Source organism: Danio rerio, chromosome 13 (assembly GCF_052040795.2).
Source record: "Danio rerio strain M-AB ecotype USA chromosome 13, GRCz13ab, whole genome shotgun sequence".
NCBI classification, from domain to species: Eukaryota; Metazoa; Chordata; class Actinopteri; order Cypriniformes; family Danionidae; genus Danio; species Danio rerio.
In genome coordinates this window covers 1,696,646-1,710,000 of record NC_141033.1, presented here as the reverse complement: position 1 = coordinate 1,710,000, position 13,355 = coordinate 1,696,646, and the positions used below count along the sequence as shown (strand labels likewise).

The 13,355-nt window shown below is 40.2% G+C and overlaps 2 protein-coding genes across 3 annotated transcripts in view; one reads left to right on the top strand and one right to left on the bottom strand.

Annotated features, from left to right (window-relative positions):
- lrrc1 (leucine rich repeat containing 1) overlaps window positions 1-13,355 on the top strand; it is a 593,918-nt gene that overhangs the window by 526,270 nt on the left and 54,293 nt on the right. The window lies entirely within an intron of this gene.
- zmp:0000000760 overlaps window positions 5,041-13,355 on the bottom strand; it is a 52,075-nt gene continuing 43,760 nt past the window's right edge. For both annotated transcript variants that reach the window (XM_087278852.1, XM_087278851.1), the window contains 3 exons: window positions 9,818-9,908; window positions 8,345-8,422; window positions 5,041-5,670 (listed from right to left, as the gene is read on the bottom strand). In XM_087278852.1, coding sequence (XP_087134978.1) covers window positions 5,405-5,670; window positions 8,345-8,422; window positions 9,818-9,908 — 435 coding nt within the window. In that variant the 3' untranslated portion in view covers window positions 5,041-5,404. The remainder of the gene's footprint in view (window positions 5,671-8,344; window positions 8,423-9,817; window positions 9,909-13,355) is intronic.

Genomic DNA, 13,355 nt, shown 5'->3' with positions numbered 1-13,355 from the left:
CTCGAATCAGCGACCGTCTTGCTGCGATCGTGCTACCTACTGCGCCACTAAGACGACCCTGTGGAACCGGGCAACGTTTGACTATTGTATCGTGGCCTAGGGTGGGTGTACATCGATTGCTACGCGACCATCAAGCGTTTTCCCAGAGGATGACAAGCTGACAAAACATTGCAGCAACTCTGAAACAAGTTTTATTTACGAAAAAAAAAGTAAAAGCACTGCAGGGTTTGCTTGTTCTGTTTGTCTGAGATAATTAGTCTACTTAAATGAGTGTATTCTCGTCATGGTGGCTTGCAGCATTCTGAAAAGCTTAGATGTTTTCAATTCGCACAAGCGGCGTGTCTCTATTGGAAGTATTGGACTTGCATGCGGAAAAGATGCAAAACCGTGCATCCTAGCCTCCGAATCAGTAACCGTTTGTTTATATCAACACGGCATTATCCTGCCTTGGCGCTAACATCTGCAATGACATAGTCATAAAGCAAGAATACACTGGAAACAACTCCAATGACAAAGATTTTCCTAGAACAAGCCGTTTCTCAGACTAAGTGCACGAGACTGTACACGCTCGATGGCGTTCCCTCTCAAAACATCTCAGCGATTCCTTCCATGGAAACTCTTATTGCTTCTGTCCCTCCATCTTCTCTGTCAGCATAATCACTTGTTGCTGCAATACACGCCGCACTAATCTCCCGGGCACACCGCAGAAGTGATCACGTTAATTGCCGTTTATTGCATGGAATTATAACCCATTACTGTGCTACCGACGCTGCCTGCCAAAACAAAGAGGCCTCGGTTATTTAGCCAAAGTTCAAAGTCATTCGCTTGAAGCAGCAGACTGTGTTAAGTCTTCGCTTATTAGTTTGAGAAAGACAGAAAGCAGGAATGACCTTAAGATAACAAGGGCAACAAACCTTTAATGGCTGCATGCAGTTTCCATAAAGACAGGAAAACAAACAAGATGTTTTTGGGTAGTTGACAAACAGGCAGCAAAAAAATAAAAGTTTTATTGTGGTTCCATTTTATTTTAGGTCAATTTCATCCAAAAAAAATAAACTGCAATGCACTTACTGTGTTCATAAATGTATTGCAGAAGACTTTTATTATTATTTATTTAGCGTTTTACAATATAACAATCAGAACAATTAACAAAAATAATATTCAGCATTAAGTAGCCTCAGAGTATACGAATATAAAAACATGAACATCATCAAATCCAGTTTACGTTACTAGATTAAAACTTCAGCTTCAATGCTTGACTGAAGCCGCCTTTCCGCTGCACACGATATTTGGACACGACTGTCGGAATACGCCCCCTTGTGGCAGTCGCACAGAGTTTTCAGTGTTGTCGTGCACCATTGGAGAGAAGCTGATTCACGTGGTGTCCGGAATAAAGGAGTGCAAAAGCAAGAGCCAATATTCGCCATGTGTTTACCATGTTTGAATGAATGAATACTAGAAACTTAGACCTCTAAAAAAATTTGAGGGAATGCGGAGACAGTATTAAAACTAATATTTTTATTACTTGTTTATGTATAGAAATACATTTTTTTATATAGATTTTTTAAATTATAAAAGAAACAAAAAAATATATATATATTTCTAATCTCGCGCGCACAGGCCTGCATGGACAACACTGGAATACTGCACATCTGATCGGCCAGTCCAACACACATCTCATGTCAATTCGTAACCTTTTGATTTAGTGGCTAATTTGTACGATCTAATTTGCACAATTACGACAGATTACGGTTACGAATTGCCGTGAAATTGTGTTGCACCGGCCGACCAGATGTGAAGTATTCCAGTGTTGTCCAAGCAGGTCTGTGCACACAAGATTAGTACGAGATTGGTACGAATTGCTCATCCCCCATTGGCGGTTGGGTTTAAGGGTGGGCTTTAGGTGCCACGCCTCCTTTTTAAAATCATACAATTTCGTACGAACTAGCCAATGAATCGACACATTGTAAAATACTTGCCTTTTCTTGTGAGATCATGCTGCATATGCTTTAGTCGCAGGAGTTCAAATATTTCAACGTATCCGCAGCTTAAACTCGAATCCGAATTTTCCACAAACGGAGATGTTTGGAACTCCATGCAGCTCCCGGATTACTCTACATTGGAAATGAATGACTTCCGGTCTGTCGCTTGTTGTTTGTCATATGCAGTGGAAAGGTGGCTTGAGGGCGTGTCTGAAGTTGGGGCTGACGCGATCATCTGAGCTGGAGAATGTGCATGAACCAATCTGATTCACAGGTAGCGTCAGCCGGATAGCGCAGTTATCAGGGGTCACCACAGCGGAATGACCCGCTAACTATTCCAGCATTATCCAGCATATGCAGTGGATGCCCTTCCAGCTGTAACCCAGCTCTGGGAAACTCCCATACAGTCTCGCATTCACACATATACACTCCAACCAGCGACCTTCATGCTGCGAGGCCACAGTGCTAACCACTGAGCCACTGTGCCGCCCCTGATTCATTTATTCATTCATTCACTTTCTTTTCGGCTTAGTCCCTTTATTAATCATTGGTCGCCACAGTGGAATGAACCGTCAACTTATCCAGAAAGTTTTATACAGCGAATGCCCTTCCAGCTGCAACCCATCACTGGGAAACATCAATACACACTCATTCACACACACACACACACTACTGACAATTTAGCTTACCCAATTTACCTATACTGCAAGTGTTTGGACTGTAGAGGAAACCGAAGCAACCAGAGGAAACCCACGCGAACATGGGGAGAACATACAAACTCCACACAGAAATGCCAACTGACCCAGACGAGGCTCGAACCAGCGACCTTCTTGCTGTGAGGCGAACGTGCTACCCACTGCGGCACCATGCAGCCCCTGTTTCATTTATATAGTATATTATATTTATATGAGTATTGAGAAGAGTACCCAAAAAGTGATGTGCACCCCTGCAAAAGAACTGCTATATTATGTTTAAGCTCCTTCTTGTTTAAAAAATGAGGTTAAAAACAAACCCCCACCAAAAAAAATCATCTTGACAGTCAGTTTCAATACAGTTTTACACGAGTCAGCATGCGTTGGGAGTGTTTGAGTGGTGAAGGGCAGAATCCAGGCTTCTTTGTTTCTTCTCAGAGCGTCTGTGTTTTCTCCTGCTTGAAGATCACTTTGATACCGTTCCATCACGTGCAGAACACATGTTAACAGGCTAATGTTGCTGTTTCAAGAGTCAGAAAGCATAAGACTTCCAAATACTGTTTATATTGAAAGGTTTACAGTTGTAAATCAGTACTAATGTCATTTATCAAAAACAAATGCAATTATGAATCGTGTTTTGTATTTATTTTTTAATGCATCCTGAGATGCACCTTTAAAGAGAGTGGGACTTGAATTTATAATTCATTTAGAAATAAATGGATCTGTCTCTTTTAAGATGTAAGTGTAAACAGACACTGGTGATTGACTAATGTCTTTGCATATGAAATAATTATTATCTGGAACTCTTAAAGAAACAAAAACAACAACGGTAACACTTCATAATAACTACACACTATGAATCATTTACTAAGCATTAGCATCTAGTGAATTCAATACATTAATAAGCATTAGTAAACAGTTTATAACTGCGGCTACAAATGCTCTATTCTTGACTTATTAGCACCTATATAATGTGCTTATTAATTGTATTTTCATACTTAGTTAATGGTTTATTTTTCATTACTAAATTCAGTATTGCATTATTTACAAACCAGCTGTTTATAAGAGTAGTTGAGGGTTTTCAGGATCATTCAGAATGAGTTAGTAAATGATTAATAAAGTATTAAAATCAACATTTATATGTCTTATTATTCAGGCATATACTAATAGTTAACTAATATGTTAATAAATGCTTTATTAACTCAACTTCATGCAGTTTTGTGACCTAATCTAAAGTGGGGACTATTCATGCTTTATAAATCCCTTATAAATGACAAATAAAGGCTCAGAATCAAATGAACTATAATCTTTGCAATCTTATCTAAAAAGTGAAATTACTGTAAAGTTTAAACATTGCTGAATAACAGGAGTGTCAAAATACGACATAAAACTGGATAAAACAACAACAACAATATAATAATTTACCAATATAATAAGATGCACTGTTTAAATTCTACAGTGATTTTATTTTAGATCAGGTTGCAAAGATTTATTTTTTATTTGAAGTACAGTTTCATTTGTGTATCTTTAAATGAACAGGAATGAATAACGTCATTTTTCCTGTTTAGAGTTTAACTGAGCCTTTATTTGTCATTTATAAGGGATTTATAAAGCATGAATAGTCCTCACTTTAGATTAGGTCACAAAACTGGATGAAGTTGAGTTAATAAAGCATTTATTAATGTACATAGTAACCATTAATATATGCCTGAATAATAAGACATATAAACGTTGATTTCAATAGTTTAATAATCATTTACTAACTCATTCTGAATGATCCTATAAACCAGGGGTCACCAAACTTGTTCCTGGAGGGCCGGTGACCTGCAGATTTTAGCTCCAACCCTAATCAAACACACCTGAACAAGCTAATTAAGGACTTACTAGGTATACTAGAAACACCCAGGCAGGTGTGTTGAAGCAAGTTGGAGCTAAACCCTGTAGGGACACCGGCCCTCCAGGAACGAGATTGGTGACCCCTGCTATAAACCCTCAGCTACTCTTAAACACAAATGGTGTGTAAATAATGTGATACTTAATTTAGTTATGAAAAATAAATCACTAACTTAGTATGAAAGTACAATTATTAAGCATATTTTAAATATGTTTGTAAGTCAAGAATAGAGCATTTGTAGCTGCAGTTATAAACTGCTTACTAACGTTTATTAATGTAGATTTAATGCTTAACAGGTAATGAAATCACTATTTGTTATTGCTTTATAAATGATTTATAGTGTGTAGTTATTATAAAGTGTTACCACAACAACTTCTCAACCTAAAAAAAAAAAAAAAAACATCTTCTAAAACCATACACACTGCAAAAAAGGTGATTTTTGTCTTGTGATTGTAAGAAACTACACACTACAGACCATATTTAAAATTTATTTCTGAACCCCCAGTCAATTTTAAGGGCGAAAAATGCAGATAACATGTAAAAAATATATTAATTTGTGTCCTTTTTATTATAAACATACTTTAAACATTAACTTGATCAATGTGCTGGTCATTTTGACTATATATGTATTTAAACTATATATGTAACCCTACTTCCAAAAGTTCTTCTGACAGCTTTGCATTTGACAGTGTTAGAGTCTTTTGATGGACAAATATTTGGTTTTGATTTTATATTTACATCGTTTACCTTTCCTGACACAATTTCAGCTTCTAATCCCCCCTCCATACTATGCACACAATGACCAAAACGTCTCTGTGTGATTTTCAAGAAAGCTTTCACTGGCGTCCTCTAAATCTCTGAGATCCTCGTTGAGATCCTCGTTGAGGTGCCCGTTGAGATGCTCGTTGCGGCGCCTGCTCGGGCACTTGTTGTGGAGGTCTGCTTAAAGTAGCATTAAGCAAGGCGCATCCAGATGTCAGACAGACTCCAGGAACTCCAGGTAGTCCAGGGTGTCCCCGTAATCCAGGCTGGCCAACATGTCCTCTCTCACCCATCTGACCTGGTTGCCCATCAAAAGCTCGGCCTGGTCGGCCACGCTGACCTAGTTATAAAAAAAAGAGCATTTAATAATAATTAAAAATCTCTACTAACATTTGAAGTTAGACTAATAGGGGATTTCATGACAAGAGATGCGAGGGCTGCACTATATTGGAAACGTTTGACATTGTGATATTTGGTTTTGCTGCAATTTTTGTATATTTAAATATACAATTTTACCAGAAGGCATGAATTTATTTGTAAAGAATTCAGTCATCTAGACTGATTGAGGTTATTCTGGAAGATTATGGGATTGTTAATATTGGGAAGAAGATTGTGAGTAAAATATTTTACATTACAGTATTTAGAAATTTAGTATTTAAATGTTAAATAGCAACGTGTAGTCTTTATTGTATAAATAATGAAAATTTTAGAGTCACAGTCAGTATAATTTCATGTGCCTGAATACTTTTGGCTCGTTTCCACTGAGTAATATGATATGGTATGGGTCACCTTTATCAGGCTTGCATTTCCACTGCTAAAAGAATACCAATGGTACTCTCTTGGCGGGTGTGGTATACGTCAGAAAGTTTCAGTCGACTCTTGAGAAAACGTTTACAGTAAAGCTCTATGGGTCGTTCACATATCATATGAGAAGCACTTCTCACAAAACAGACGCTTTATACACATAAATACTTGTGTATAAATGTTCATTACTAACCTTTCTATGAACATGAGTTGATTATAACTGCAGATCAATGCGGAAAAGCCTACTGTAACGTCTGTGATTATGTAAAATAAATAAATGAATGCAGCATATACAGTATGACCCTTACAGTCTCCGACATGTTATCAATTACAGAAAAACTACCAACCCGGGCTCATTGTGGAAACGTAGTCCTGCGGACGTTTCTGGAGACCGCGGAATACGTCCCGGCGGGTACATACGGCTGCAGTTTTTGTTTTTGTGAATCCGCGAAAGGCCGCTGTTGAGCGCTTTTTCGTGTCTCGACGCCTCTCGCGAGTACGGTTCGCGCCCCTAAACCCGAGCAACAGTTTACAAAAGCCGTCCAAAAAAATAAAAGCCCTGATTTTTTTTTTCTACCGCGTTTTCACATTTCGCCGCGTTCTCACCCTGTTACGAAACTCGTTGACTTAATTTTCGGGATTCTATTTTTGTCCTACCTGAGTGCCGGCCGGCCGGCAGGTGCGAAAGGGAACAGCGTCACACCGCCCCGCAGCGTTCGCTTGAAAAAAATAAACGCGGCCGTACGTACCTCCCGGGACGTATTCCGCTGTCTCCAGAAACGTCCGCAGGACTACGTTTTCAGAATGAGCTTGGGTTGAAAACTACACACAGCATACATTTAATCCTTATTTAAGTTCAAAAACAACACAAAATCTAGCCCACAGTCAGAGCAAACATTTTATCTGTGTCTGTTATCTTCAGCAGCACATGTAACGTCTTATTAGAAAGTAATTCCGTCATTCCCAGTTCATAATAGTCCAATAGGTGATGATAATAGTTAAAGCAGTTTGTTCATGTTCACTAAAAAAATTATTTGCTCGTTTGTTTTTTCCGGCTTCTCCTTTGACTTTTGCGCGTTACTCTCGTGTTTGTCATCGGGTTTCGAAAAGCACATCAATAACCACGCTCACGTTATCATCATCAGCTCAAGAAGTTTATTTCAAATATAGACGCGCACGCGGCGCAAGCAAGAAAGCGAAACCGCTCACGCTGTAGACTGGCTCGTAAAAAACTACGGGGCACAGAATCTGCTCTTCTTCTTGGCTTTATGGTTGTTCATCAAGATGACGACAAGGTTTGTTTGAGCTCGGGTCGACCACGGCTCATTCTTATATGTATATATTAATACGATGTAGTCGAAGCAGTGGCGCAGTAGGTAGTGCTGTCGCCTCACAGCAAGAAGGTCGCTGGGTTGCTGGTTCGAGCCTCGGCTCAGTTGGCGTTTCTGTGTGGAGTTTGCATGTTCTCCCTGCGTTCACGTGGGTTTCCTCCGGGTGCTCCGGTTTCCCCCACAGTCCAACATGCGGTACAGGTGAATTGGGTCGGCTAAATTGTTCGTAGTGTATGAGTGTGTGTGTGAATGTGTGTGTGGATGTTTCCCAGAGATGGGTTGCGGCTGGAAGGGCATTCACTTCGTAAAAACTTGCTGGATAAGTTGGCAGTTCATTCCGCTGTGACGACCCCGGATTAATAAAGGGACTATGCCGACAAGAAAATGAATGAATCATTTTTACGATGTAATCTCTCAGCTGTGTATTTAAAACATGGCGGCTCCTTTGTTTTCATTCTGGCTTGTTGCGTCAGCAAATGACGTATCCCTGTAAACCAATAGCGTTCAGCTGCGCATCTAGCTCTGCCTTTTGGTACCCTTTGCAAAGGGTGACCAAAAGTTCGATACGCCTTTTGACAGTAGACACAGCCATAAAAGCGTACCGAACCATACCACTCAGTGGAAACAGGCCATTTAGACTCTCGTAGCTGAACACTTTCATAGTCACAGGCCTTAAAAACACATGCATTTGATAAGTGTTCGCTCCATTATATTTAAACTCTTCAGTGACTCCAAAAATCTTGAACTGCGGCTCCTGGTCAACTATAATCTCAACATATGAACATTGCAGATCCTGCGATGTGCACACTGCGATATCGATGCTGAAACCGTATATTGTGCAGCCCTAACAAGAGAAGTTCAATCATATTAACACTTTACCCTGTGGCCCCTGCTCTCCGATGTGCCCAGGAAGGCCGTAGCCTTTAGCTCCCTTGTCTCCCATTTCTCCTCTGTCACCTGTAGCAAAAATATACCATTAAAGTGAACAGCCATTATGTCATGTATTGTAATGTGTATTTATATAGCGCATTTATCATGTATGGCCGTACACTCAAAGCAATTCACAATCACGAGGGAGGTCTCTCCACACTACCACCGGCTATGGGTGGAGGGGTGGAGCTGTCGGGCGCACATGTTAAATTACTTTATTCATTTTGGATTGTGAAAGCAAAAATATCCTATGAGAGTGATTATAGCGCCCCCCGATGGTGAATGCGGTTATACTCGCGAATGGTATTATTTGGTAGTTGGGTCATTTATTTCACTGATTTGGAAAGCGTAAAACGTCAACAGGGAAACGGTTTGAAATTTCCGCTTAGTAAAAAAACATTAGTGGTCCATTTGGGACGACACTACGTACATACACACTGTATACTCTGCTGTTGATTGTGTGAGTGCATGAGTACAGATAGTGTGCCATTTGGGAAGCAGCTAGAGTCTCACTGAGTTGCTCACAGAAATCCTCACACTAATTGATAGAGAATAACAAATAACATGTACAATTTCAGTATTAAATTGTAATAGCCTATAGCCTTTCCCCCCCTTATACACCTGTGTGAATACTGATATTTTTGTTATTGAATTTGACATAGGGCCAATTCCAAGGCCATAGGCTTACGTTTTTCAGTTACAAATCCTTCACTGATGCTTTTATATTTTACATTGGGCTATTATTTGTGATTATTATCATATCTACATATAGTAATAAACATACCGTTTGTTTGAAATCAACATTTTTGTAATTACTGCAAACTTATATGAGCAATAATATCATTAAATGTGGAGGGGGGCTTACAATATTTTCCAGGGGAAAAGGGGGTCTCAGGCAAAACAAGTTCGGGAACCGCTGTTGTAGAATAATTAACTTATGTTTAAGTGTTGTGTTTAAGCTGTTCTTCAGCTGCACCTGTATACTCATTAATACCGTTTGGCAGAGAAGTCACATGTTTAATAAAGCTATTCTATCTGATGTTGGCATTACTTATAGACACATGTCCATATGTATATTTATTCCATGACACATCGCATTCCAAAAGACAGCAGTTCCTTGTGAGGGTGAATTCGTCATATGGGCTCCTCACTTGGACAGCTTTCCCAGCTGAGAAGTATTTGTTATGCTAGTCCATCATGCGTGAACACGGCCAAAAGGAACATCGCCAGACACCCTTCATAGGATTATTGTTTCTCTATATTTCGGTACAGTCTTCGCTTGTGACTTATTGGATCGTCTGACGTCAATGCAGTAGCATGTGATTAATGTGAAGGCACCAAGATGGAGGACCACCCTTGTATCCGTGCATGTCCAGAGACTACTGTTTTTACAAAGTGTAGTGGAGTGTGCGTATGGTTTACCTGCTGAGCCTTGTCTGCCCTGGTCACCGGGTTCTCCATAGAATCCCTGCTGCCCAAGTTCTCCTTTAAGCCCATCGATGCCAGGATCGCCCTATAATAATGGCATTTGCAGATCAACATGTCGTCTTATCAGCATATCAGCAAGATTTAGCATGGCAAACTATTAAAACTAACCCAATTGCCAATTCTAATAAAGGGTGCTTTCACATCTGTAGTTCGCTTCATTTGGTCCGGACCAAGGGCAATAAATAATACATTAGCTTCTTTCACACATACAGACCTTTCCAGAAAATTGTATGTGTGAACAGGTCCTTTTTGAAAATACGGGTAAATTCGTTCTGGCTATTTTCCGGAAAGAGGAGTTGTAACATTACCGGTGATTTGCCGGAATGCTGCGCTGTGTGAATGCAGAAGGAAGATTGCCGTAATAAGCGCGTGCACGTCTAGAACGTGCTGACGTGAGACGTCTGCTTTAGCCAATCACAACAGTCAGACGCATTTACGTCCGCACGGTTTGTGAGAATAAAAGCCTTTGAATATTTTTCCAGACACATTTAGCTGCTAGAAGTTAGTCAGATCACGTTTATATGTTCTTCTTAATGCCAACTGTGTAAATAATCATCGATGAGATGCTTATGATAAGCCGCTGTTTGTTTACCTTCAAGCTTTGCGTGTGCCTGTGAAACAGCCTGTGAGCGCCTGCACACGCACATATCATGAACATCTCGACATGCGAAAGTGATCCTGCGGAAGTTGTTCACAATATTGATCATCCACAGAGTTTGTGATTTAGTCAAATGTTTACAAACACAAGCGCAGCCGTTTAAAGCTCATTTGTGGTGAATGATGTCAGAATTTACCGGTATTTTGGAATGGATGTGTGAATGCTCTTTTCGTTGCATTTTCTGCCGTCTTTGGGTCGTTTTCACACCACACTGTTTGCTTTGGTCCGAACCAGTTGAAAAGAACCAAAATGCACTTATCTCACAACATCCACATCTCTCATTGGCCAGATGTTGTTAAACATAGTTCCTAAACTGCTTATTGATTGGTCAGAATTCATGTGCGGGAAAATGCCAATGAACTCCTGCAAGTAAACAAACCTGCACACACAAAATTAAATTTTTTACTCTGGAGGGACGACTGCGTTGACTGATTGTATCCCTGCTTTAGACAAACTATACATTTCGAGAATGAAGCGTGGCCGCGGCTGGAAAACGATGTTTTAATGCATCGCTCGTCACTTCAGGAGGAGGCGTGAATTCATTTAGCTAATCTGCAACATGTTCATCTTTCAGAAATAATACCAACGATCCATCAGGCAATGTTTTCCCCCCTCTCTCTCTCTCTCTCTCTCTCTCTCTCTCTCTCTCTCTGTTGGTAAAGCACTGTCAACAAATATTTTTCCTCCATATCCCATAATGCACAGCGCATCAGCCTACGGCAGCTGAATTAGTCCAAAAGGCGCAGTACTTTTTGCAGTTGGATCTCTTTTTGTTCTGATCATATTCTCACCACAAACGAACCGCTCCAGGGTTCGTTTGAAACCATACCAAGACCACCTCTTCTAGCAGGTCTCGGTACACTTTTTTGGTCCACTTTTGGTGCGCACTCGAGTACGATTGCTGCATTCACTCCTGGCCAAACGAACCGCACCAAGAGGGAAACCAACTCTAGTCCGATTCAACCCAACTTATTAAGGCAGGTGTGAAAGCACCCAAAGTTCCTAATATATTGTGCATCCCAACATATTACACTTGTCATACTCGAAAGCAGCTTTGATCAAGGCTAATAAGAGGGAAGCTGTGTGAATCTAACCAGAAACTTAGCAATTACCACAAACTATATCAACTTTAGGCCTTTAACACCAACAATCAGTTTTCCTTTTGTGAATAATAATAGTTTTGTGTCCATGCATGTGTCATTTCTGGAAATGTCTGTCCCCACATGGAAGCAGGAAAACTGTTACAATCGATGATCTGTAGTACAAATTCCTAATCCAAAACGTTGGGCCAGTATGATAAAAGGAAATAAAAGAAAGTAGTGATTTCCATATTTACTTTGACTTGTATTTAATTTCTGACACAATATTTCATGTTTTGTCTGGTCAGCTTGATTTCGTTTGTGAATATACATCCTTTATTGCGTCATTCAGACCTGCAACACATTCCAAAATGTTGGGACAGAAGCAGTTTAATTTGCTTAAATAATGATGTGATATAAAACAGATGATGTCAACAGGTGATCGCAAACAAAGATGGGCTGAAGATCGCCAGTTTGCCAACAAATACGTGAAAAAAAAATATTGAAATGTTTAGAAACAATGTTCCTCAAAGAAAGTTAGGAAGACCTTTGGATATTTCACCTTTAACAGTCCATAACATAATTAAAAGATTCAAGGAATCTGGAGAAACTTCAATGATGCAAGCGTAAGCTGAACAACTGTGATCTCCGTTCCCGCAGGTGGCGCTGCATCAAATATCCTCATACATCTATAAGCCATATAACTACATGGGCTCAGGACTGCTGCAGCAAACTTTTGTGATTTACCACAAAACATAGTTACATCCACAAATGCCAGTGAAAGCTGTACTGTGCAAAAAGGAAGCCCTATGTTAACAGTGTCCAGAGGCACTTCTCTGGGAACTGTGTACTGTGATCAGTGACACCCATGCATATTGCAACAAGACAATGCAAAACCACATTCTGCACACATTACAAAGTCCTGTCTGTGGAGGAAGATGATACAGGTACTTGACTGGCCTGCCTGCAGTCCCGACCTGTCTCCAATGGAGAATGTGTGGCGCATTTTGGAACGCAAGATGCAACAACGAAGACCCCATACTGTTGCCCACCCTGAAGACTTGTTTGCAGGAAGAATGAGACAAAATTATCCCTGAAACACTTCATCACTTGTGTCTTTGGTCCTTAAATGTCATTTAAGCGTTATGAAGCCCTATGTTAACAGTGTCCAGAGGCACTTCTCTGAGCTCACAAAGTGGAACTGTGTACTGTGATCAGTAGTATTTCAGGTATTTGGGGGGAGAAATGGAGTGCCATGTGCTCTTAACCAAAGCGGAAAAGGATCATCCAGATTGTTACCAGCAACAAATCTGAAAGCCAGGGTCTGTCATGGTATTGGGTGGTGTCAGTAGTTGTGTCGTAGAGATAGAGCACAATATGTTGCCCTCTTTTCCAGGGACTCCCATGCATATTGCAACAAGACAATGCAAAACCACATTCTGCACACATTACAAAGTCCTGTCTGTGAAGGAAGATGATACAGGTACTTGACTGGCCTGCCTGCAGTCCCGACCTGTCTCCAATGGAGAATATGTGTGGCATTTTGGAATGCAAGATGCAACAACGAAGACCCCATACTGTTGCCCACCCTGAAGACTTGTTTGCAGGAAGAATGAGACAAAATTATCCCTGAAACACTTCATCACTTGGTGTCTCCAGTCCCTAAATGTCTTTTAAGTGTTGTGAAAAGTAATGGCAAAATTACAGAGTGGTAAATACTTTACCATTTTAACTT